The sequence below is a fragment of the Bos indicus x Bos taurus genome, chromosome 1, assembly GCF_003369695.1.
Source record: "Bos indicus x Bos taurus breed Angus x Brahman F1 hybrid chromosome 1, Bos_hybrid_MaternalHap_v2.0, whole genome shotgun sequence".
NCBI classification, from domain to species: Eukaryota; Metazoa; Chordata; class Mammalia; order Artiodactyla; family Bovidae; genus Bos; species Bos indicus x Bos taurus.
The window spans coordinates 147969690-147995172 of NC_040076.1; the positions used below are offsets into that span (position 1 = coordinate 147969690).

The 25483-nt window shown below is 39.3% G+C and overlaps 1 protein-coding gene across 1 annotated transcript in view; it reads left to right on the plus strand.

Annotated features, from left to right (window-relative positions):
• The window catches only part of MORC3 (MORC family CW-type zinc finger 3), a 44233-nt gene that overhangs the window by 13285 nt on the left and 5465 nt on the right, over positions 1-25483 (plus strand). Inside the window, exons 3-16 of the mRNA XM_027548693.1 lie at positions 2282-2414; positions 3357-3571; positions 4105-4252; positions 5704-5851; positions 7908-8036; positions 8267-8389; positions 11488-11585; positions 12940-13044; positions 14644-14766; positions 14874-14948; positions 15818-15863; positions 17032-17198; positions 20607-21495; positions 24736-24893. Coding sequence (XP_027404494.1) covers positions 2282-2414; positions 3357-3571; positions 4105-4252; positions 5704-5851; positions 7908-8036; positions 8267-8389; positions 11488-11585; positions 12940-13044; positions 14644-14766; positions 14874-14948; positions 15818-15863; positions 17032-17198; positions 20607-21495; positions 24736-24893 — 2557 coding nt within the window. The remainder of the gene's footprint in view (positions 1-2281; positions 2415-3356; positions 3572-4104; positions 4253-5703; positions 5852-7907; positions 8037-8266; positions 8390-11487; positions 11586-12939; positions 13045-14643; positions 14767-14873; positions 14949-15817; positions 15864-17031; positions 17199-20606; positions 21496-24735; positions 24894-25483) is intronic.

Consider the following 25483-nt stretch of genomic DNA (forward strand, 5'->3'; position numbering starts at 1 on the left):
GAAGCATTTATGTTGAAAATATTTTTTTGTCTCATCATAAAAGAAATAGGTCTGTTGCCAAAAAATGATAATTATGTTTAAAGTTGGAAATTATTTATAGTACTTTTCTGCTATTAGTAATTAGGAGGTTTTATTTATACATACATATGTATTTGGCTGTGGTGGGTCTTTGTTGCTGCACGTAGGCTTTCTCTAGAGGTGGTGAGCAGGGGCTACTCTTCCTTGCGGTGTGTGGGCTTCTCTCGTTGCAGAGCACAGGCTCTCGGTGCATGGGCCTCAGCAGTTGCAGCTCTCAGGTTCCATCGGCTCGGTAGTTGTGGTCTACTGGCTTAGCTGCTCTGAGGCATGTGGGGTCTTCCTCGACCAGGGATCGAACCAGTGTGCCTTGCGTTGCAAGGCGGATTCTTAACCACTGGACCTCCAGGGAAGTCCTAAAAGTGTTCTAGTGAACATGAGAAAAGAGGCAAGGTCCTGATTGGATTTGCATTATGGTTTTTCTTTGGTAAAATTCATACACATGAACTGTTTGATTTAAATGTGTTTAAGAAACAGATAATAAAGGAAAACTATATTTTGGGGAATTCTTAGATACACTTTAGATTATTTGTCAAGGAAGGGTTCTAAAGTGGATGCACCAAGAATAAGGAAAGAAAGAAAATTTGAGAACCCTTCTTTTCTTTATTCCTGATAGTTCAGTTGGTAAAGAATCCGCCTGCAATGCAGGAGACCCAGGTTTGATTCCTGGGTTGGGAAGATCCTCTGGAGAAGGGATAGGCTACCCATTCCAGTATTCTTGGGCTTCCCTGGTGGCTCAGCTGGTAAACAATCTGCCCGCAATGTGGGAGACCTGGGTTTGATCCCTGGGTTGGGAAAATCCCCTGGAGGAGGGAAAGGCTACCCACTCCAGTATTCTGGCCTGGAGAATTCCATGGATTATAATAGGCCCTGGGTCACAAAGAGTCGGACATGACTGAGTGGCTTTCACTTCCTTCTTTTCTTTGGTGTAGTTAGATTTTCCAAAGTCCCTAACATGTTCTGTTGAGATGTAAACTCTGAAGTGTAAATGAGATAACATTGCAGCTATTCATGGTCACTCTTTTTCCTTTTTTATGGCAACCCAGAGGAACTACTCAGCTGGGATTGTTCATTCGTACATAGTACTTACCTAGTTTTGGGATAGGACAACTGAAAGCCGTTATGCTCTTTGTGGTGTATCACATTTTAAGTGTGTGTTTTTTTTTAATGATGCTGAAGTGGTTGATGAAAAAGATTTATTTTGTTTTAATTGAAGGCTTACAAGAGTTTGAGAGCCACTTTTTATATTATAGTAAAGTCTTCAAAATATACCTCAAAAGTATTTTTAGTTAGTTAGAAATATTCAGATAGATTTTAGATAGTTTATAAGTTGATTTTATTACTGCTACTGTTGAAATTTTTTTCCTTTTTCTTTGCTGTATTCCTTAATACTTAATAACTGTTCTGAGAGAAACAAGTATGCTAGACAAGGATGTTAAATGATGAGGTGTACAGAGATGGCTTCCCTGGTGGCTCAGATGGTAAAGAACCCGCCTGGAATTCTGGAGACCCGGCTTTGAGCTCTGGGTTGGGAAAATTCCCTGGAGAAAGGAATGGCTACCAACTCCAGTATTCTTGCCTGGAGAACTCCATGTACAAAGGAGCCTGGTGGGCTACAGTTCATGGTGTTGCAGAGTAGATACCACTATGCGACTGTGACTTTCACGAAGATGATAAAAATGTACCTGTCGTCAGAAGCTTATGTTAGATTAAAAAGGGCTAAAATTTGAAGAAATGTGTTGTAGGTAAACATCTGTGTGTACGTTAGCATACTGCTTTCTCATTCATTCAGTAATCCTGTGTGGACCTTCCGTGTCAACTTGAAGTGCTGTTGACACTCAGCTCTCAGTTTCCTTTATGATAGCTAGGCTAGTTCTTTGGGCAGAGACCTTCCTGTCTTGATCATCTCTTCATTGCAGTGATTCTTCTGGCTTTACACTTCTTTAGTGTAGTGGGTTCCCATCTCCATTCTTCATGTAACAAATGGAGGGCTTTAGATAGAGTTAATTCTTTAAGAGTCAGTGAGCAGTATACAGCATGGTACAGGTTAGTTTCATGTCATCAAATCTTAGGAGTTTGGAAACATTTCAGCTTTTAAATTTTCCTTAAAATATATTATTCTGTTGCTGGTTATAAAGGGTTGTTCAAAATGGATTGCTCTTCTTTAAAATCCAAAATCAAAATTTTTCAAACTTTTGTTTCCCAGATAATGCTTATGATCCTGATGTGAATGCTAAACAGATATGGATTGACAAAACAGTAATAAATGACTGTATATGCCTGACATTCACTGATAATGGGAACGGTATGACTTCAGACAAATTACATAAAATGCTAAGGTACGTAAAAGCGTCACACTCCTTAAAATCATTGTTGCTGCCTAGTTGAAGTGTTTCCTGCGCCATACTTACTGCCTGTAGTTCCTGCTTTTTAAACATGAAATGTTGTACCCATAGTGTGCTCTCTTCTCTAAGTCTTCCATCATTTTCTACTGCTGTCACGTTATTGGGCAATCCCGGCCATTCTCCTCATCCCTCCCATGCCTTAACTTACCTAAAATTCTACCGTCCCTTTAGAGTTGTGGCACATTGTCCTCTGTTGTTTGTGCTTTAGTAGAAAGATAGTTTTAGCTACCATATCCAATAAAACCTAACACTTTGGGGAATGAGAACTAGTAAATTTAAAGTGATTCAAAGGATGAGGAAGTAGCATAGCCGTAAGGCCCTGGGCTCTAGGGTCAAAGAATAGGATGTCAGGATGAAGCCAGGTGTACCTGACATGGAAGCTAAAATACATAGTACAGAATTGAAATAGAGGGAGGGTTTGGAGCAGAGGCCCTTCTGCTGTCCTCCAGCACTCCGTATGCCGCCAGAAAAGGCAGGTTCTCCCCATCAGGAGGAAGAGGTGAAATCTCAAGGTCCCAGAAGCCTAAATTAGTTCATCCATCTAGTTAGGATGTGCCAGGCAATGAACTCCTGTTTTAGTGTGTGTGTGGCAACCACTCCAGTATCCTTGCCTGGGAAATCCCATGGACAGAGGAGCCTGGTGGGCTAGTCGATGGGGTCACAAAGAGTGGGACATGACTGAGGGACTAAAAACAGCAACAATCCTTACATCCCTATAGTGTGGATTTGGCTTCCTTCACTTAAAAGATGGGGAAACACATCAGTACAGATCTTCCAGCTAGCAAGGACAGGGCCAACATTCAAACTTAGGCATTTTACTTGATATTAACAATGTTTGAATTAAAATAAATGAAATTTATACTTTTTTCTTTTTAGCTTTGGCTTCAGTGAGAAAGTCACCATGAATGATCATGTCCCAGTTGGATTGTATGGAAATGGCTTCAAGTCAGGATCTATGCGTTTGGGTAAAGATGCAATGGTTTTTACCAAAAATGAAGAAAGCATGAGCGTGGGTTTCTTGTCTCAGACGTACTTGGAAGTCATAAAAGCAGAACATGTTGTTGTCCCAATTGTGTCATTCAACAAACAACATATCCTTTTGATTTTGAAATGGAAACTGAGGAAGTGGTCTGGACCATCCCATCCTTTTGGCCTCCTCTGGTTCTTGTTTTTAAATCATACCTTCCATTCTAGCTCTTGTTCCTATCCACTGCTTCTACTCTGCATCTGGGCTAAATGTTTGTCCCTCTCTGGTCTCTGTTGGAATTGTGCCATGGAAATACTCAATATAAGGTGATTGCATTTTTATTAAGCTTCCCAGAGCTCACCTTTTTATTTCAGTCTTTTTGTGGTCAGTAAGACTTATGGTCTGGCTTGAAATTTTCACCAACAACCATGGAAAACAAGATATCTTTAGGAAAATGTCTTCTGTATAAACATTCAAATATTTGAAATCATTAAATTTGTTAGGAGTCATAATATACTTGTTCATACTGCTTGTTCATTTGAAATCACGCTGTGATTTTAAAATTTAGAGGATAATTTAGTAGTTTTTCAGTTTGAGTTGATTTCCATATTGTAATTGAAAAATGTTATTGGTCTAAGTCTTTAACTTACGATATACGACAGGTATTAGATTCAACAGAATCAAAAGCAAGCCTTGCTGCAATTCTGGAACATTCTCTATTTTCTAAGGAACAGCAGTTACTGGCAGAACTTGATGCTATCATAGGCAAGAAGGGAACCAGGATCATCATTTGGAATCTCAGAAGGTAAATGAAACGGTAACCCTCAGCTGGTTAACCATTTGGGAAGTAAAGTGCATGGAGTAATTTCATTATGTTCATCCATTGTTACACCGAGTAGAAATGTATTGGAAGGTCCTCATTTTGTGGCATATTTAATGATTTACCTTTTCCCAAGAGTGTTTCATTGAGGCTTCTTTGGCTTCAATTTGAGATAATTTTATATTATTATAAATAAATTTCCTGGCCCTGCCACTCTATCTACATAGCACTGTTTTTTTTTGCTCTTGGTTATACCATCCCTCTCCTCAAAAAAAAAAGACATGACAAGATAAAGCCCAGCCAACAGGTCCCAACTTGGTAAAGTTAGAAAAATCCTTTTGGTTTATTACATAAAGCTAAGCATGATTCAGCATCTGTTGAGAAAAGTAATATAGATGAGACTTCTGTGTTGCTAAATCTTTCTGAGGATAAAATCCTTTCCAAATGAAGCTATGAACTTTAGGGTGAGTGTATAATATTGAGAGATCTAATTGATTTGTTGAACAATAGGAGTTAAGCCGAAAAAGTGATAATCTTAAAATCCTTTAATTCTTATGCTTTTCTGACCTCTTGCATTCCCTTTTTCTTTTCTCTTCCTTTCTTCCCTACCCCTCCCATCTTCACCCCCATTTTTTTTTTTAAACTTAATTTTGAGGTACTTGCAGACTCCTGTGTAGTTGTAAGAAATCTCAGGTACTCCTTCCCCAGGTTCCCCCCAGTGGTAACATCTTGGAACACTGTACTAAGATAGTACTGTTGATACTGACATTGATACAGTAAGGACATTTTCATCAACTCAAGAACCCTTTTATATCCACACCCACTCCTTCCTTAATCCCTGCCAACTGCTAACATGTTTTTCCATTTCTATGTCTTTGTCATTTTAAAGAATATTATTATATAACTGGAATCATGTAGTGTGAAACCTTTTAGGATTGGCTTTTTTCATTCAGCTTAATTTTCTGAAGATTCAGGTTCTTGCGTGTGTCTGCTTGCTCCCTTTTTCTAGCTGAGCAGTAGTATTGCATTGTATGCTTGGACCACAGTGTGTTTACCAATCTAGTTGTTTACGATTTTCAGTTACTACAAATAAAGCTGTGAAATAAGTGCAGAGAGGTTTTTGTGGGAATATGGTCATCATTTTATTGGATAAATGCCCAGGAGTGTAATTGCTGGATCATATGGCAGTTGCTTGTTTAGTTTTTTAGGATGCTATCAGAATGTGGCTCTCTCATTTGACATTCCCACTGGTAACATGAGAGTAAATACAGTTTCTGCATCTTCCTGGACTCCTTGTCTTCCTTCCTCCCTCCAACTCCTCAGATCTTGACTCTTACCATGTATTTGTTTGTGCTTTGTTTTGTTAACTAAAGGTTACTTGCTTGCTTCTCTTATGGTGGAGTTAATATTTAGCTCTTTAAAAACTTTTTTTACAGCTACAAAAGTGCAACAGAGTTTGATTTTGATAAGGATAAATATGACATCAGAATCCCAGAAGATTTAGATGAGACAGCAGGGAAGAAAGGGTACAAGAAGCAAGAAAGGATGGACCAAATTGCCCCTGAGAGTGACTATTCCCTGAGGGTGCGTATTCTGCTCTCTGTGGGAGTGAGAAAACCATCAAATGATGGAAATTACATTACCCACTTGTGTTATAAATGCTGCCAGAAATCTCTAAATGAAAGTGTCTCAGACATGAAACAGTGTATTAAATTTGTCATGCTCATTGGCTGTTTTATTTTCTTAGAAAAGTTTTTAAATTGCAAAGTCATCAGGTCTACAGTGGTTGTAAAAGTTCTTTTACTGTGTGATTAATTATTTGAATTGGGAATATTGAATCAAGATGCCCTGGTGACCATATTGGTTAATTCAATCAAAATACCAAACTGTCCTTTTTAAAAATTAAAATATTCTAGAATACATGCATTAATCGGTACTCTAAAGCAATTTTACATATAGCCTACAGAAAATGTGTATTAATATAATTTTGTGGTAAATATATGTCAGATTTGACCTTAAAGTGAAATATGCTTTTAAGATTCAAAGAATTAATATCTCAATATAATAATGTTGATATGATAATACTACTGTTTCTTAGTCACTGTGAGACATGCAATACTGACTCTCCCCGCCCCCCTCCTTTTTCCCTTTTGGTCAACCACATCATGGCGTGTCAGATCTTCGTTCCCAAGCCAGGAACTACAGGCCTTCCGTGCCCCCTGCAGTGGAAGTGCAGAGTCCTAACTACTAGACCTCCAGAGACTTGCCCCATTCCCTTTTTTTGTATTAAAATTATCTCACAACCCAAGCTAAGGCTAACATTTAACATTGACAGCTTTACTATGTAACTTGTTCTGAGATTTCAGCAATTACAATGGCAGATGTTCCTATTTCTTGCCTTACCCCAGTGTGATAGGGAAGTATCTTAGTGGTTAAGAAAGCCTTTCTCAAGAATATCCAGAAACAGCCAGAGCAGATGGAATAGTTTTAGTATACCACAAAGTAAAATGTCTTAAAATATCGGTAATAAATTTTATAAGTAAAATGTCTTAAAATATCGGGAATAAATTTTATAAGTGACAAAACACTACTTTTGACATCAGGAGTCAGGAGGAAAAAAGTGAGAGAAATGCTCAAATTTTAGTTTCGTATTGAATTTTTCATATTAATATATCCTTATTGAGTTGTTCACTTCATTTCCTTTAGAGACTTCTGATAGCTTGCAGGCAGGCACAAGAGATCATATTCTAACATGTTTTAAGATGCTAAGTTTGGTTACTATTCTCAAGTATCTAAGCTCTGATGCATTAAGAATTAAAAACACATGTACCCTCACAGCACAGTGGTTAGGACTCGGCGCTTTCAAACTGATTGTTCAGGTTCGGTCCCAGTCAGGGTACTAAAAAATAAAAGAATTGAAAGCACATTTGGATGACTGCTGATTGTTACAGTTCCATATGGAAAAAGTGTTGTCTGTCCACTCCCGTTAAATACTGCTGCATTTCTTTTTCTTTTCAAACTTACAATAGTCCCCTTTGTTTATATTAGATTTTTGCTTATTTCTGCACAAGTAAAATTTATTGATGCTTTAAAATTACAATAACAATATATGTTTTGACAGCAGAGTCAGAAAATATAGGTCCTTTTTTGTATATATAGACATTTTTTACAAATTTATTTATTTATTTTAATTGGTTTTCGCCATATATCAACATGAATCAGCCATGGGTGCACATGTATTCCCCCCCCTCCACCCCCCTCTCTGGTTTGTCCCAGAGCACCGACTTGGAGTGCCCTGCTTCATGCATTGGACTTGCACTGGTCATCTGGTAAAATGAGATTATACCATACATGCTCTTTTTAAACTTTTTTCCACATAACTTAATCAGCATCTATGTGGGTCAGTTGATTGTTTTCTGTAAACCCTTTTTACTGGCTCCAGTATATTGAGCTTGTTTTTAATACAGTAATCCAATACTAACTACAGCACCTTTATAGTCTGTAGTATTTTATTGAAGAGTTAGTATTTTATTGTCAAAGCACTGTGGTAGCTTTCTTTTTAAAAACATATTAAGTAATGTTGAACAAATGCATTGGTAATTATTCAGAAACGACAGTCAGTTGTTGTGTGTCTTTGCAGGCTTACTGCAGTATATTATATCTAAAGCCACGAATGCAGATCATCTTGCGTGGACAGAAAGTAAAGACCCAGCTAGTTTCGAAGAGTCTTGCCTACATTGAACGTGATATTTATCGACCCAAGTTTTTAGTATCCTTTACTTTGTTACGATGCTGTGTGTATAGAGAGAGAGAGAGAGAGAGAGAGAGAGAGAGAGAGAGATCAAGTGTATTTCCCTTCCCCACTTCTCTTTTTATCCTGACAACAGATTCTAATCCTGTCCAACTTTGCCCTTTTCTATGCACCGTTGAACTCTATGAAATAGAGAGGATGAATTAAAGGAAGTGAGATGGTGTGTTCAGAAATCCTTAACATTTAAGACTAATAAAACTGTGAGAATTACTTTTGGATTCAATTGCAGAAATAAAGATCATTACGGAATAATGATGTATCACAGAAATAGACTCATCAAAGCTTATGAAAAAGTTGGATGTCAGTTAAGGGTAAGCTTATATCTGAAAATGTCTGAATCTTTTGTAAAAGTTAGGATAACATGTTTCGGGTCAAACATGAAATAATGTGCTTTTTGCCTAATGATTTTTATTTATTTGTCTTAAAATATGTATTTATTTGGCTGCTCCGTTTCTTAGTTGTGGGATGTGGGATTTCTTCGTTGTGGCATATAGGATCTTTAGTTGCGGCACGTGGGATCCAGGTCCCTGAACAGGGATCGAACCCAGGCCCCATGCATTGAAAGTGCGGAGTCTTAGCCACTGGACCACCATGGAAGCCCCCTGCCTTTGCCTCAACTTCTAATATCAGTGTTTTTAACAGCATTGGTGTGGGGCTTGACCGTAGAGCACTTGTGTATTATTTTCTAATTTGGTCTTGAATAATCTTACAAGGAGGACAGAGCATTTTCTCTGTTTTACAGATGAGGAAATTGGGGCTCATATGTAGCTTGCCTTAGATCTAAAGATGAGTGTGGCTCTCAGGCACAGATGCATATCTTGTCGCTACACTTGGATAAGGATCCTGGATTATTTTGTATGAGAATAAAATTGATCAATTTTAATTCATTGTTGCTGCAGTAGCCTAAAAAATAGTATCTGATAGGTGATTTACTTTTCTGGAGTTAGTTCCTAAATATGTTAGAATTTTCCTCCTAAACCACTTTCATTTTTGTAGAGTTCAGTTTAGGATGATGAACATTGCCTACTGTGTCAGTCTGTTTATCTTTTACATGTTTCCACAGAAAGGTTTTTTTGATGTGTGTGTGCTACGAATTTAGTGTTAAATTCTAAAATTCAGCTGTGTTAAAAAGATTTTAAGTCCAGGCATATTTTGTTTTCCAGTTCCATGATTTTCATTTTCTGCTCATTTTATTTTACTCTGAATTCTTTGCGACAGTGTAGATGGACCTGAAGAGTATTATGCTTAGTGAAGACAAAAGACTGTATTATCATTTACGTGTGGAATCAAAAAAATAAACAACTCAATAAATGTGATGAAACAGAAATAGACTCAAATATGGAGAAGAAACTAGTGATTACCAGTGGGCACAGGGTGGTGGGGAGAGATGAGGCAGGGGATTAAGAGGCAGACTACTATGTATAAAATAAGCTATAAGGATGTATTGTACGGCAGAGGAAATGTAGCCAATATTTAATAGTAACTTTAAATGGAGTATAATTAAAAATATTGGATGTGTCATATACCTGAAACTAGCATAGTATTGTTAATCAGCTATACTTCAGTTTTTCAAATTGGGATTCAAAAAAACCAATAGGGTCTGCTACAAAATCCACATTTTTTTTTCTTTTAATGAATTTGACATAAGTAAGATGTGTAGCTCATTTTTCTAGCCCAGCTAAATTTGTGTTATTTTTGGTTAAGTTTGACCTCATAAAGAAATAAGCTTTTACAGCCAACTTTTAATGTTTTTCTGTACCAGAAGATGAACTGGTCCAGTATTTGGATTCAGTAAACAATTTATTAAGTATTTGGTATGATTTGCCATGCTAGATGTCAGCAGAAAAAGAGGAAAAGATACACATGCCCCCAGAGCTCTTTTTGCTGAGGGGAATATGGTATCTCCTTGGAGCATCAGGCTTCCCTGATAGCTCAGTTGGTAAAGAATCCGCCTGCAGTGCAGGAGACCCCGGTTTGATTCCTGGGTCTGGAAGATCCATTGGAGAAGGGATAGGCTATCCACTCCAGTATTCTGGCCTGGAGAATTCCAGGGACTGTATAGTCCATGGGGTCACAAAGAGTTGGACATGACTGACCAACTTTCACTTTCACTTGGAGCATCAGAATGGGCTTCTTGGAGAAAGTGGTGATTGAGAGGAGACTGAGTTAATTTACTGTTTTGGAAAGTCTAACAAGAGTTTTCTAGGTCCAGAAAAGAAGGTCTGCAAAGGAAAAGAAAGAGGCTTCTGAGAGAATGGCAACCTTAAAGGGATTATTTGGACCAGATGGGCTTCCCTGGTGGTTCAGCTGTTAAAGAATCTACCCAGCAATGTTAAAGAATCCCCTGCAGTGTGAGAGACCTGGGTTCGATCCCTGGGTTAGAAAGATCCCCTGGAGAAGGGAACGGCTACCCACTCCAGTATTCTGGCCTGGAGACTTCCATAGACTGTATAATCCATGGGGTCTCGAAGAGTCAGACACGACTGACTTTCACTTCACTTTGGACCAGATGGTAATTGGGAATGCAGTAATGGGGGGAGAGGAAGGTAAGGCCAGAAACAACATGAAAAGAACTATAAGTGGAAAAAAAAAAAAAAAAAGAACTATAAGTGAAGGGTGCTGTGATTTACAACTTGTATGAAATGAGGAACCACAGATGGCTTTTAGTAGAGTCACATTGTGATTAGGTTTTTATGGTTTTGACTATAGCTGTATCTATGAAAATTTTCTTTTTATGTGTCAGTATTTTACTTTTTATCATTGTACTTAGACTCAGCTACACTTACGAATAAAATACACATGTTGATCACATATAGATAATCAGAATATGATTCAGATATGTTGAGTTCAATATTTTAGCTAGCAGGTTTAAAAAATAAATTATGTCAGTTGAATTTAAAGTTTTTATTTCATCACAATTAGCAACTGAATATGTAACTTTGGATAAATGACTTTAATTTCTATCTAGCAAACGTATGGAATATTAATGTGCCAGAGCCTTTGCTAGGCCCTGATATAGGAAGGAGTTAGTTGTGGTTTCTGCCTGCTAAGATATTGCATCCCAGTAGAGAGGGGTTTTTTCCCCTTGTATAAAACTGGGAATGATAATACTTGTCTTAAGTGAATGCTTGACAGTGGAAGTGGTTTTGGAGGAAAGCTATTACATTTTTAGGAATTATCTCCCCCAGAAGTAAGTTACACTCCAGATACTGTTATTCAATCTAAATGTCATAAGAATCATGAGATTATATAGGAAAATGTTTCATAAAGTTCTTAAATTTTGGTGAAGGAATAATTGTTTTGAGCATCATGAAGCGCTTCCCTTGTGGCTCAGGTGGTAAAGAATCCACCTGCAGTGCAGGAGTATCATATCTAATGTTTAAAATGCCAATTTCATTTTCTTTTTCAGGCAAACAACATGGGTGTTGGAGTAGTGGGGATTATAGACTGCTATTTCCTAAAACCAACTCATAATAAACAAGATTTCGATTATACTAATGAATACAGGTATGTTACCTATTAAAATGATTGATGACTGACTTTTACAATTTATTTTGGAAATACTTCCTTAACTTTTTCTAAGCTAAATTTGTTTTTCTTTTGTGGGAGGCTTACCTAGAAAACACATGTAATCATTGTTTTCCACCCTAGGAATTATATTCTACTCCATCGCAAATAGAAATATATTCTCCTCTGTCTTTACTAATGAAATATTTCTGAGATTTGTACTAAATAGAAGAAGTTCATGCTTTCTTGGTAACATTTTTTGTGTAGTATAAAATCTAGAAATTTCCATCTTGGATGGGAACATCAAGAAAGTTTAGTCCTCTGTACTTTAGACAGAAATACTCCTATCTTCTAAGAAGGATTAGAAGCCATAAAGTAAATATGATCATCAATTTTACTTGTAAATTTAGGAAGCACCAACAGCTGTCCTAATGAGCATATATTACAGAATAGAATGCAAACTTCTTATAAATAAAGAACAAATAAAGTGGAAGGAAAGGAATAATAGCAGAATCAGCAAATTAGGAAACACATGATAGAGAAAATCAATAACTATATCATTCAGAGTATAGTCCTGAGACTACAGCTACCTCTGTTGTTTAAACAAAGAAAATATAAGGAGCTGTTAACCACAGTAGTAGAAGGTGATTGCTCAAAGGGTTAAAAAGGACAGTAGCTTGTCCAGAACTGTCAGGAGCAAAAATACAACTGTTACCTCTGGGTTGAAAAAGAGTAGACAGTAAAGGAACTAGGAGAGGGTTCCCAGTCCCAGCAGTCAGAGGTTCAGATCCCGGTAGAGGTTGTGACTGACACAGGAACACAGTACCTGCCGTGGCAGGGAGCTTGCCAGAAGGCCCGATCAGTCTCTGTCTGTAGACATGGCCTGCTGTTGGCAGGAGATGTGGGGCTGAGTTGTCCTTAGAGGAAACCTGTCTCTGCCCAGGGGTGTGTGTAGGCTGGAACAGTCTCTGCTGCTGGAGCGAAGAGGGTGGCCTGAGAGCACAGCTGGAGCTCCTCCGGAAGGGCCACCGGGTTGAGATTCAGAAAGTAGTTGGTGGGTTGGTTGGCAGCATACTTTCTCAGCAGAGGACCTGAAGTACTAGTATTTTCTGTCTTATTCCTGGTGACCCTGGCTCCGTTCTATGAACTTTTAAAGATACTTAGAAGATTGCCATGACTCTGAGTGTTACTTAACTGAACATTTTGGAGAACCTTCCACTCTGCCCTCCCCACTCCCTAGTGTTCACATGATCAATAAATACTAGGTTGCTTATGCTTTCTTTGTGTTTGACAGAGATTTAATCTTTATCATTTTTTTTTCTTGAATTGATTTTATAATTTACTTCTTTTTGAGGTTAACAATAACAGCACTAGGAGATAAGCTGAATGATTACTGGAATGAAATGAAAGTGAAAAAACATGCAGAATATCCTCTAAACTTGCCAGTTGAAGATATTCAGTAAGTACATTTAAAAAATTATTGACTTTAATATCAGGATATGGTATTGGAGGGCTGGCGGTTGTACAGTGTTCATAAACTTTGGAATCTAATTCATGGTAAGAAATAAGTCCCACAGCTCAAATCAGCATACTGTAAGATGAACATATGCATTTATATACAAAAGATTCTTGAAACAGTATTTACCTGTATTATTAGTGTTGATAACACTTATTTTATTTAAAAATGCTCATCTTGACCCACTAAAGTGACTTCATGATCCACTAATGGGTTGTATCTCATAGTTTGAAAATCTCTGGTCTTGTGTAATAGGATCGAGAGCCTAAAGCCAGATTTCAGATTACATTGTAGTTCTTGCTTAAGTAGCTGTGTGACATTGAACATGTTATTTGACCTCTTACAAGCTTCCATTTTATCATTTGTAAAATGGGAACAGTAATAGTCTTTACCTCGTAGAGTTGTAAGAATGAAAAGATAATAGTGCTCCACAGTGAAACACATAAGCCCTCTGAATGAATAATAACTCTGTGTACTGATGGAAGGATGTCCAAGATAGATAACGGAAAACAAAAAGGATGCAACTCAGTGTCTTAATTTTTCCATTGTGTAGGTTTTTTATTGTCCACATACATATGCATACTTTTATAAGCATAGAAAATTTCTACCAGGATTAAAGAAGTAAGCAATAATAACCTCCTGAAACAAGGGGTTTATATTTACTCTATAAAATTTTGGATTGTTTGAAGTTTCTATAAAACCATTTAAATGTATTTTTTAAAACTAGATTTTAAAAGTTACTAGCGTTAAGGTGAATTATTTGTATGTTAAATGAGTCTACGTAAATTCTTTGCAGGATCATAGTAATTTTTGAATGATAAAAATGTGAAAGCCTTATTTTATGAACTAAAGAAATACGCAAATTTAAGTTGTTCAGAGATATGCTATAGTAGAGGGTAAAATGTAATACAGTTATGAAAATTGCTTAAACTGCAATAACACAACTTGCCTATTTTCTGTACTTGAGTTGTTATTGTGCTAAGAAGTATATTGGATTTGACACTACAGATGCTAACTTAATATGAATTTCAGAGTAAGTCATTTGTAGTATTTTCTTAGGTTTTTGAGTTCTTACTATAGAAAAAAATTAATAATGTGCTATTAAACAAGACATTTAAATCACTTTGTTTAAATTAGTCTGTCACTTCAATAGTAGCCAGAATTGTTTTTAAAAACTAATTGTCCACCAAAGTAGTTATGTTACGGAATTTTCAGGGACAGAATTAATAGAATTTTGCGGGAGAAAGTCCAGTGGAAAGTCCAGTGAAGTACTTAGGTCGGTGAAAGTGAAGTCGTTCAGTCATGTCCTACTCTTTGTGACCCCATGGACGATAACCTACCAGGCTCCTGGTCCATGGGATTTTCCAGGCAAGAATACTGAAGTGGGCTGCCATTTCCTTCTCCAGTGGATCTTCCCAACCCAGGGGTCAAACCCAGGTCTCCTGCACTGCAGACAGACACTTTACCATCTGAGCCACTAAGGAGGCCCTAATACTTAGGTCGGTATTTCCATGTTAACATTGAGCTGTTATTTTGTTACAGGAAACGTCCTGATCAGACATGGGTTCAATGTGATTCCTGTCTAAAGTGGCGAAAATTACCAGATGGGATAGATCAACTTCCAGAAAAATGGTATTGCTCCAATAACCCTGACCCACAGTTCAGGTACCATATAGTTGGTAGTACCCTTTTTTGGAAAGGCAGAAACTACTGTTCAAGATGTATGAATAGGCACTGGTGACGTGTTATTCCCATGTGATTTTTCTGACTAGAAATTGTGACGTTCCAGAAGAACCTGAAGATGAAGATGTGGTGCATCCCACTTACGAGAAAACCTACAAAAAGAAGTGAGTGTTATATTAATGTATGTGGGAGGATAAAACCCAGATCATCCGCAGTGCTTTGTCTGCAGCATCAGTCAGTGCGTCTCTGAGAGACAGCAGTATAGCCACAAAAGATGACTCCAAGATGTGGAGTGTATACCATCAAGTGCTTTTTAAGTTTATGCTGTGGATACCTGCTGGTTATTGCTGTCCTGTCTACAAGATACTTTGCATATGTGGTATAGTTTTGTCTTTTTGGGCTAAACACCAATGAATCAGAAGTGAATACAGCCCTTTTAACAGAGAAGGTGAAACGTGTGTCGTTACCAGTGTGAAGTTGACGACTCCTGTAAAAGGCCTGACTCTGTCCTGTGAAGAAGCCCATAAGGATAAATTCCTTTGGCTGGGGACATGGATCAGGAAAATTCCTGATGGGTGGAATTTGTTGGGTGGAGAGCAATGGGATTTGTTGGGTGGAGAGCAATGGTTTGTTCAGCTTAACCAGAGTAAATAATGTGAATGGACCTAATGGAGAATAGAGGTCTGTAGAGAGAAGCTGGGAACAGCAGTGAGCCACGGGGAACATTAGGCTTATGTACTGCTCGTGGAAGGTCGAGTTCATGAAGATTTATAGTGCACTATTCTTGAAGATAAAGTTTGAAGCAAGATTGGAAGACATTAGGGTGTTACTGAGATAAGAGGTAGAAAGCACCTACCTGCCTAGGGCTCAGCCCTGATTATAAGGACACTGAAGCAGAGTTCAGTGTACCTACCTGTCTTAGTGACTTAGTAGAAGTGGCAAGTATGTCATTGGAAAACAATTGGAAAATGAAGTAAATTTAAATTTGTTCATTTTTCTTTTTCTTTTTTCTCTCTCTCTTTTTTTTTTTAAGAGACAGGGAAAAGTTCAGGATCAGACAACTGGAAACAGCCCCTCGGGTAATGAGGCCTTCCATGTTACAGCTGTGTCCTGGATTGGGTGGTGATTAACTTAGTACTGAACTTTAAACTTAGGAGTTATATAGCAGATTGAAGCAATCTTGTTCATTGAGTTCACATTCTCTCTCTTCTTGTACCCACTTCTTACCCTCTTTCCCAACCCTGACTTCCTAACCCAACAACTTCACTCAGATGGTTCAATTTATTCTTAAGTTGGGCATCTGGGGAAAGACAGATGTTCTTTTAAGAATCTTCTCGTTAGGTAGACAGTCAAGGAAAAATTAATAGGAACACCCAGGGGGCTGCATTCTAGTACTGACTTAGACCAAAGCTACATCATTGACCCTCCCTCCTGTTCTCTCTCTTTTTTTAATTGAAAGTATAGTTTATTTTGTAATATTAGTTTCTGGTGTGCAGCATGTGATTCAGAATTTTTACAGATAATACTCCAATAAAAGTGACTACAAAACAATGGCTATAGTTTCCTGTGCTGTTCAATAATATATCCTTATTGCTTGTCTCTTTTATATATAGTAATTTGCCTCTCTTAATCCCATAGCCCTATCTTGCTTAATGGTGGTGAGCTTTTTTTTGGTGTGTTAAGTAGGTAGTTGTACTTCTTATATAGGAAGTTGTGGGCTGCTGCATTGGTATATGTATGCTTATCAATACATTGAAATGTTTTCTTATATAAAGGCTGAGGGTTTGAGAGTGAGAACAGAACTGGGAGAAAAAGAATAGTGGGCTTAGGTTTTTTAAAGGCAGTGTCTTTGTGACTTTATCTTCCTTTATATTTATGTTTCTTTCTCTTGGAAAAATATTTTTATTACGTATCTGTGTAAGCTCTCTATATAATCCAAGGTCAACAGATCTTTCTGTAAAAGTCCAGGTGGTATTTTAGGCTCTGTGGACCCCACATACAGTCTCCGTGGCGTATTCATTCTTTGTTTTGTTCATGCGTTTAAAAATGCGAAACCAGTCTTGACTCACTTGCAGGCTGGACTTGGCTCTTTGTCGCTCCCTGGTGCAGTGTACACAGCACAAGCTCACGTGGTTAGGATAGTTCTCAGTGCCTCTGGTTTAGGGAACGGGGAAAAAGTACTTTGTGTTTGGGACAGGACACATTTTAAAATCTCTTCTTAAGATCAGTTTTTTTTTCCTTCAACAGATTCATGCCGAACTCCTGTTTCCAAAAACCCCTGTGTCAAGTCAAACCTTTACTCCCGTTAAGGAAGGTGTTCCACGAGGACATCTTTCAGAAGTAGCAAATACTTACTCAACAAGGCTTATAAATCATCATCGGGGTTCACCCCAGTCTGAACCTGAGAATAACAGGTCAGTGGCTAAAATGTGTTTTTCGACTTGGGAAACAAGTATGAGACAGCCTTTACTTGACACTTTTATGGCAATAATGCACTGCTAAGAAAGTGTAGTTTATACGCATATTAAACAATTCTTACGGATGAGTTGGTTTTTGTTCAGTTGCTAAGTCATGTCCGACTCTTTTGCAACCCCATGGACTGTAGCGCGCCAGGCTCCTTCTGTCCATGGGATTTCTCAGGCAAGGATACTGGAGTGGGTTGCCATTTCCTAAACCAGGGGATCTTCCCGATCCAGGAATCAAACCCATGTCTCCTGGGTGGGCAGGCGGATTCTTTACTGCTGCGCCACAAGGGAAGCCATAAGGATGAGGTATTTTGCTTTTATTGTCTAAACTTACCTCTACCCTACTTATGTTACTGTTTAAATCAATTAAAAGAATATTTTTTTTCATTGTGGAAATTGATCGTATTGTCACTTCTTTGCAGTTCTGTATAGTGAGGAAATTCCTGCTTTTAAGATTATCGGTATCTGAGTAAAGAAGAACACGAAGCAATGGCAGCTCACAGTGCAACAGTATAATGTCAGCTGTGACCCATACGTTCTCAGCATAGCCCGTGACATGTTATGTACTTGGATGAGTGGAATGAAGAAGGAGAGAAAGATGTATGATAACCTGAAGTGAACAGTTAGCGCTCTTGACCGGAATGGTCAGGGAATGCTTTATGATGAGGCGGTGCTAGGTTGGTTCCTGAAATTCTAAAAGCAGTACTCTGCACAGGTTGCCTTTACAAAGTGAATAGAAGGAACACAGGTGAAGAATGAAGACTGTGATGCCAGTTAACTAATACATCAGACTCTGTATGGATTTGTTGTTTGAAGAGAAACACTGAAACGAGATTCTCTGAAATAGTGATACCAGACGTTCTGAGAGGTTTTTCTTTAATTTGTTAATTTCTTTTTGTCTGTGCTGGGTCTTCGCCACCGCGAGGGCTTTTTCTCTAGTTGCGGTGCACGAGCCTCTCGTCGTGCAGTGGCCCCTCTACTTGTGGAGCAGGCTCCAGGGCTGGCGGGCTTCGGTAGTCATAGCATGTGGACCCAGCAGTTGTGGTGTGTGGGCCCCGCTGCCCCAAGGCATGTGGGATCCTCCTGGGTTAGGAATTGAACCCACGTCTCCTGTACTCGCAGGTGGATTCTTTACCACTGAGCCGCCAGGGAAGGCCTTCAAAAGAATTTTTGAAAGTTGAGAAAAGATTCAAAATAACTGCCTTTATGCATATATACATCATGGAGGGCATGTTTTGAAATAGTTTGCTGTTTATATATAGCCTGCATTTTGAGATCTTGTTTTGTGGCTGGATTGCTGCTTAACTGAGAACATGTGTGAATTTTTTTAAACTAGTCTCCATGATATTCTTGGCTTTTCTTCATAAAGCTGGTTCCAGACAAAGTAAGAAAAAAGTAAATTTTTTGTAATGTTTACAGACAAGGTAATAGAATTTATCTTTAAAAGTGACTACCATCACTAGAGGAGGGTATGACAACCCACTCCAGTATTCTTGCCTGGAGAATCCGGTGGACAGAGGAGCCTGGCAGGCTGCAGTCCATGGGGTCGCAAAGAGTCAGACAGGACTGAAGCGACTTGAGTGCACACACATAGCCACCAAAATGGTAGAAGAGAACAGAGCGAGATTTTTCATTTGTAAACCTCTGTTCCTAAATTCATAGAGCCAAAGTCTATGGGGAGATGGTCCCTAAACTAAGTCTTGACAAACAAATAGGAATTAGCCTGGTAAGAAAAAGAACAGGGCAACTTCTAATTAAATGCTCAACTGCTTGGATCACTAGACTGTCTCAGAACTTGGAAGCACTGGACATTTCTGAAGGTGGGAAACTGGGGGTAAGACCAGGAGGCTACTATGAGAGTTCAGGGGAGGGTAGTTCCCTGGGCCTTTTCACAGCCTGCAAAGGCCAGAAGTGCTGCTGCTCTTCCTCTGTCAGAAGGTAGGGAGCTTACTCTCTGGAGCAGCTTTCACTGCCACTGTTTCGGAAGCAGAAGGAGTCGGGGAGTGTTTGAATACTGAATGGTGAGGAGCCTGTCTCCCCTCCTCCCCTCCCTGGCTCCCAAGAGGAAGGCCCTAGGTGATGATGATGGCTTCCTTGGGCTCCCACACCCAGCCCTCACTGCTTCCAGTCCGAAATAGAGATATAGCCGAGGGTCCCCAGAGGCACATAGCTCAAACAAAGGGAGCAGAAGAGACCATGTGGAACTAACTTAGAGCTGGGCAGATGTTTAACAGGTAACTCTCCCAGAAGGAGGAGATAAATGGAAGACAGGAAACAGAAGACAGGGTACTGGAGGGACCAACCTCTGAATAAGGGTATTCCAAAATGGGACATCAGAGAAGGGAGGAAATAATGGAAGAAAGGCTTAATTTCCACAGTGTAATGTCTGGGGAAAGATAAGAAATATCATCATGAAGTTTTAAAGCACTTGGGGAAAAGAATTTTTTGTTTAAGAGAGAATGCAGGCTATATTCAAAAGATCAGGAATCAGAGTGGCAGGAACAGTGACTGGAAGATAATGATGGGATGATGCTTTTAGAGTTTCGAGAAAGTAATTCCCAACCTGGAAGTCTGTATAAAAACCAAACCATTAGTGAACTTGAGAGGTGAAAAGAATATTTTCACTGTGCAATATTTTACATTTTTTATGTCATGTGTACCCTTTCTCAAGTTCTTATTGAAGATTATGCCCCACCCCCATACGAGAGAGTAAGCCTAAGGAAAGGGGAGATCTTTCTCGAGAAATGAGGTCTTAACACCTAAGACCCAAGTGGCAAATCAGTACAAATATCCCTCTTAGGTGGGACAAAAAGTGATCAATTGGTGATAAATTCACCGAAAACTAATCAGATGAAGAAAACAAGGCAGTTTTTAATGCAGGGGAAATTGTTTTCCATGAAAGGGTAGGGCATGCTGGTTTACCTTGTGACCCACCTTTGATCCCTGAATGTTGATGGAATTACGATGGACAGATGGGAATGGCAGTGCCATTCAGTGACCTCTAGGTTACAGACAGCACTCCTGGGGTGAGTGGTGGTATTCTGTTTCAAGATGTTAAATTGAAATGCCAGAAGACATCAAATGAGATAAATTGGCAGTATAAGGATGTGGTACTTTGAAGAGGTCTTAATAGTCTTGTTTCCTCATCTGTAAAAGGAGACAATAATCTATGCTTTATTAAATCATTGATATTTTTCTTTTGATATTTTGATATTCAAAATATTCTGCAAATATATTGTTTAAAAAAATGAACGTGGGCATTTCTTAGAATTCAAGATAGATTACTTCAAGGTCATCTTATTTTTTTCCATATCTACATTTTATAATCCTATATTTCATATATGAAATTTTTTCCAGCCTGAAACGAAGACTCCCTACTCGCTCCTCAATTTTGAATGCAAAGAATCGGAGATTGAGTAATCAAGTATTTGAAAATTCTCATCAAGATGATGATGATGATGAAGATGTCATCATCTTAGAAGAAAACAGCACTCCCAAGCCTGCAGGAGATGATGATACTGAAGTGAAATTGCAGCAGAGCCCCATGGAGCAGAGTGGTGTGGAAGTGGAGCCTGTGGGTGACAGTGAACCTTGTGGCCAGACTGGCTCCACAGGTACTTCGACATCCCAGTGTGATCAGGGAACTACCACAGCCACCCAGACTGAAGTGCCAAGTTTAGTCGTTAAAAAGGAAGAGACTGTTGAAGATGCGATAGATGTAAGAAATGACACAGCCGCACTGCCAGCCTGTGTGGAAACTGAAGGAAAGACACATGAAACCCAGGGAACCTTTGATAAATCTGCTAGTGACGCTAGTTGCAAGTTAAATGAACTAAGAAATGAGCTGCTTCTCGTTACCCAAGAAAAAGAAAATTATAAAAGACAGTGCCACATGTTCACTGAACAAATCAACGTGTTACAGCAGAGGATACTGGAAATGAATAACAAATACGTGAAGAAGGAAACTTGCCATCAGTCTACTGAAACTGATGCTGTATTTTTACTGGAAAGTATTAACGGTAAACCTGAAAGTCCAGACCATGTGGTGTCTCAGTATCGTCAAGCCTTGGAAGAAATCGAAAGGCTGAAAAAGCAGTGTAGTGCTTTGCAACATGTAAAGGCTGAATGCAGTCAGTGTTCCAGTAGTGAGAGTAAAAGTGAGGTGGACGAAATGGTTGTGCAGCTTGATGACGTATTTAGACAGCTGGACAAATGCAGTGTTGAGAGGGACCAGTATAAAAGCGAGGTGAGTTCTATCCCTCAGCGTAAGGAGAGGTGTAGGTGTCCAGGGGCATCCCAGCCTTAACTCCCCAGTTGCTAGATTGCAATAAATCGCTTCATAATATTTCCATTTCTCGACTACCTGCTAATCCACTGGTTCTCGACTGGGAGTGGTCCTGATGTGGGCATCTGGAAATGCATAAGGTCATTGTGGTTCTTTCAGCATCTTGAAGGCATGGGCAGTGATGGAATTGAAAGGGTGGGGACCACGTCTGGTAAATGTCCTGTATATACAGGACCCTGCTGTACCACAAGGGATCATCCTGCTGATTGGCCCTGAGACAGTCAGTTACTAATACGCTGGGAGTTCCATGTTATTTGTAAGCTTGAAAATAACCATATGAGGTAGATAACGATGTTTGTTATTGTTGTTCAGCCACTAAGTCGTGTCCGACTCTTTGTGACCCCATGGACTGCAGCACACCAGGCTTCCCTGTCCGTCACCAACTCCTGACCTTGCTGAAACTCATGTCCATCAAGTTGATGATGTTATCCAACCATCTCATCCTCTATCATCCCCTTCTCCTGTCCTCAATCTTTCTCAGCATCAGGGTGTTTTCAAATGAGTCGGTTCTTCACATGAGGTGGCCAAAGGATTGGAGTTTCAGCTTCAGCATCAGTCCTTCCAATGAATATTCAGGACTGATTTCCTTTAGGGTGGACTGATTGGATCTCCTTGCAGTCCAAGGGACTCTCTAGAGATTTCTCCAGCACCACAATTTAAAAGCATCAGTTCTTTAGCACTCAGCCTTCATTATGGGCCAACTCTCACATCCGTACGTGACGACTAGAAAAACCATAGCTCTGACTCTTTGGACCTTTGTTGGCAAAGTGATGTCTCTGCTTTTTAATAGGCTGTCTAGGTTTGTCATAACTTTCTTCCAAGAAGAAAGTGTGTTTTAATTTCATGGCTGCAGTCACCATCCCTGGTGATTTTGGAGCCCAGGAAAATAAAATCTGTCACTGTTTCCACTTTTTCCCCATCTATTTGCCATGAAGTAACAGGACCAGATGCTATAATCTTCTGTTTTTTGAATGATGAGTTTTAAACCAGCTTTTTCTCTCTCCTTTTTCACCGTCATCAAGAGGCTGTTTAGCTTTCCGCCATTAGGGTGGTTTCATCTGCATATCTGAGGTTAGTGATACTTCTCCCCGCAGTCTTGAGTTTCATCCAGCCTGGCATTTTGCATTACTCTGCATGTAAGTTAAATAAGCAGGGTGACAATATATACCCTTGACGTACTTCTTTTCCAGTTTTGAACCAGTCCATTGTTTCATGTCTGTTTTTAACTCTTTGCTTCTTGACCTGCATACAGGTTTCTCAGGAGGTAGGTAAGGTAGTCTGTCTGGTATTCCCACCTCTTTAAGAATTTTCCACAGTTTGTTGTGATCCACACAGTCAAAGGCTTTAGCATAGTCAGTGAAGCAGAAGTAAATATTTTTCTGGAATTCTCTTGCTTTTTCTCTGGTCCATTGGATGTTGGCAATTTGATGTCTGGTTCCTCTCCCTTTTCTAAATCCAGCTTGTACATCTGAAAGTTCTTGGCTCACAAACTTTTGAAGCCTAGCTTGAAGGATTTCGAGCATTACTTTGCTAGCATGTGAAATTAGTGCAATTGTACAGTAGTTTGAACATTCTTTGGCATTGCCCTTCTTTGGGATTGGAATGAAAATTAACCTTTTCCAGTCCTGTGGCCACTGCTGAGTTTTCCAAATTTGCTGGCATATTGAGTACAGCACTTTGACAGCATCATCTTTTAGGATTTGAAATGCCTCAATTGAAATTCTGTCACCACTACTAGCTTTGTTCGTAGTGATACTTCCTGAGGCCCACTTGACTTCACATTCCAGGATGTCTGGCTCTAGGTCAGTGATCACACATTGTGATTATCTGGGTCGTGAGGATCTTTTTTTGTACAGTTCTGTTTTCTTGCCACCTCTTCATGATATCTTCTGCTTCTGTTAGGTCCATACTGTTTCTGTCTTTTATTGTGCCCATCTTTGCTTGAAATATTCCCTTGATATCTCTTATTTTCTTGAAAAGATCTCTAGTCTTTCCCATTCTATTGTTTTCCTCTGTTTCTTTGCATTGTTCACCGAGGAAGGCTTTCTTATCTCTCCTTGCTATTCTTTGGAACTCTGCATTCATATGGGTATATCTTTCCTTTTCTCCTTTGCCTTTAGCTTCTCTTTTCCCAACTATTTGTAAGGCCTCCTCAGACAGCCATTTTGCTTTCTTGCATTTCTTTTTCTTGGGGATGGTTTTCATCACCACCTCCTGTAGAATGTCACAAACCTCCATCCATAGTTTTTCAGGCACTCTGTCTATCCGATCTAATCCCTTGAATCTATTTGTCACTTCCATTGTATATATGCATAAGGGATTTGATTTAGGTCGTACCTGAATGGTCTAGTGGGTTTCCCCTACTTTCTTCAATTCAGGTCTGAATTTTGCAATAAGGAGTTCGTGATTTGAGCCACAATTAGCTTTCGGTCTTGTTTTTGTTGAATGTGTAGAGCTTCTCCATCTTCGGCTGCAAAGAATAGAATCAATCTGATTTCAGTGTTGACCATCTGGTGACGTCCATGTGTAGAGTCGTCTCTTGTGTTGTTGGAAGAGGGTGTTTGCTATGACCAGTGCATTCTCTTGGCAAAATTCTATTAGCCTTTTCCCTGCTTCATTTTATACTCCAAGGCCAAATTTGCCTGTTACTCCAGGCTCTTGACTTCCTACTTTTGCATTCCAGTGCCCTATGATGAAAAGGACATCTTTTATGGTGTTGGTTCTAAAAGGTCTTGTAGGTCTTCCTTTAAGTGAAACTAAACAAGTGAAACTTTATAGCATGCTGTTTTTTGTCTACGTTTTCTTGGTTTTCTTTTTGAGTGTAAAGTGAAAGTGTTAATCGCTCAGTCATATCCGACTCTTTGCGATCCCGTAGACTGTAGCTTGCCAGGCTCTTGTGTCCATAGAATTCTCCGGGCAAGAATACTGGAGTGGGTTGCCATTCCTGTCTCCAGGGGTTCTTTCCAGACCAGGTCTCCTGGATTGCAGGCAGATTCTTTACTGTCTGAGCCACTAGGGTAGTGTCTTAATTTTTTGATGGAGATTTTCATCAAGCAGGGTTTTGTACATTTCTTAGCTTAAATTTGCACTTTGATAGTAGTATTTTAAAATTTTACAGTTATAAAATTAATTTTTTGTCAGATTGAATTATTGGAAGTGGAAAAATCACAAATCCGTTCGCAGTGTGAAGAACTGAAAGCTGAAATTGAACAATTAAAATCTGCAAGTGGACAAGTAGGAGCTGATGTATCAACTTCAAGTAACATCGAGGAGTCTGTAAATTACACTGATGGGGAAAGGTAATATGAGATGAGGCAGTTTGGCTGGGGCTGCAGTTCTGGTTAGCATGATACTTGCTGCTGCTAAGTCGCTTCAGTCGTGTCCGACTGCACAACCCCACAGGCGGCAGCCCACCAGGCTCCCCCGTCCCTGGGATTCTCCAGGCAAGAACACTGGAGTGGGTTGCCATTTCCTTCTCCAATGCATGAAAGTGAAAGTGAAGTCACTCGGTCATGTCTGACTCTTTGCGACCCCAGGGACTGCAGCCTACCAGGCTCCTCCATCCATGGGATTTTCCAGGCAAGAGTACTGGAGTGGGGTGCCATTGTCTTCTCCCTAGTACTCCTCAAAGCTTGTTCTATCAAAAGAAGTTGCTCACTGCTGTTATCCCAGCATTACGATAGATACGAAAAGAAGTACATGTCATCATCCTTTCCTTCAGGGAACTAACAGTTTAGTGAACCTAAGTAAAATAGGAATTGAAAGGAATAAAGCTTTGATTGGTCAGAGTGGTTAGGAGTATTTTGGGGTGAGAAACTGAAAATTGTCCCAGATGTTAAAGAATTAGGCAGTGACTAGAGGATAAGGGTCCATTTCATGAAACTTAGTT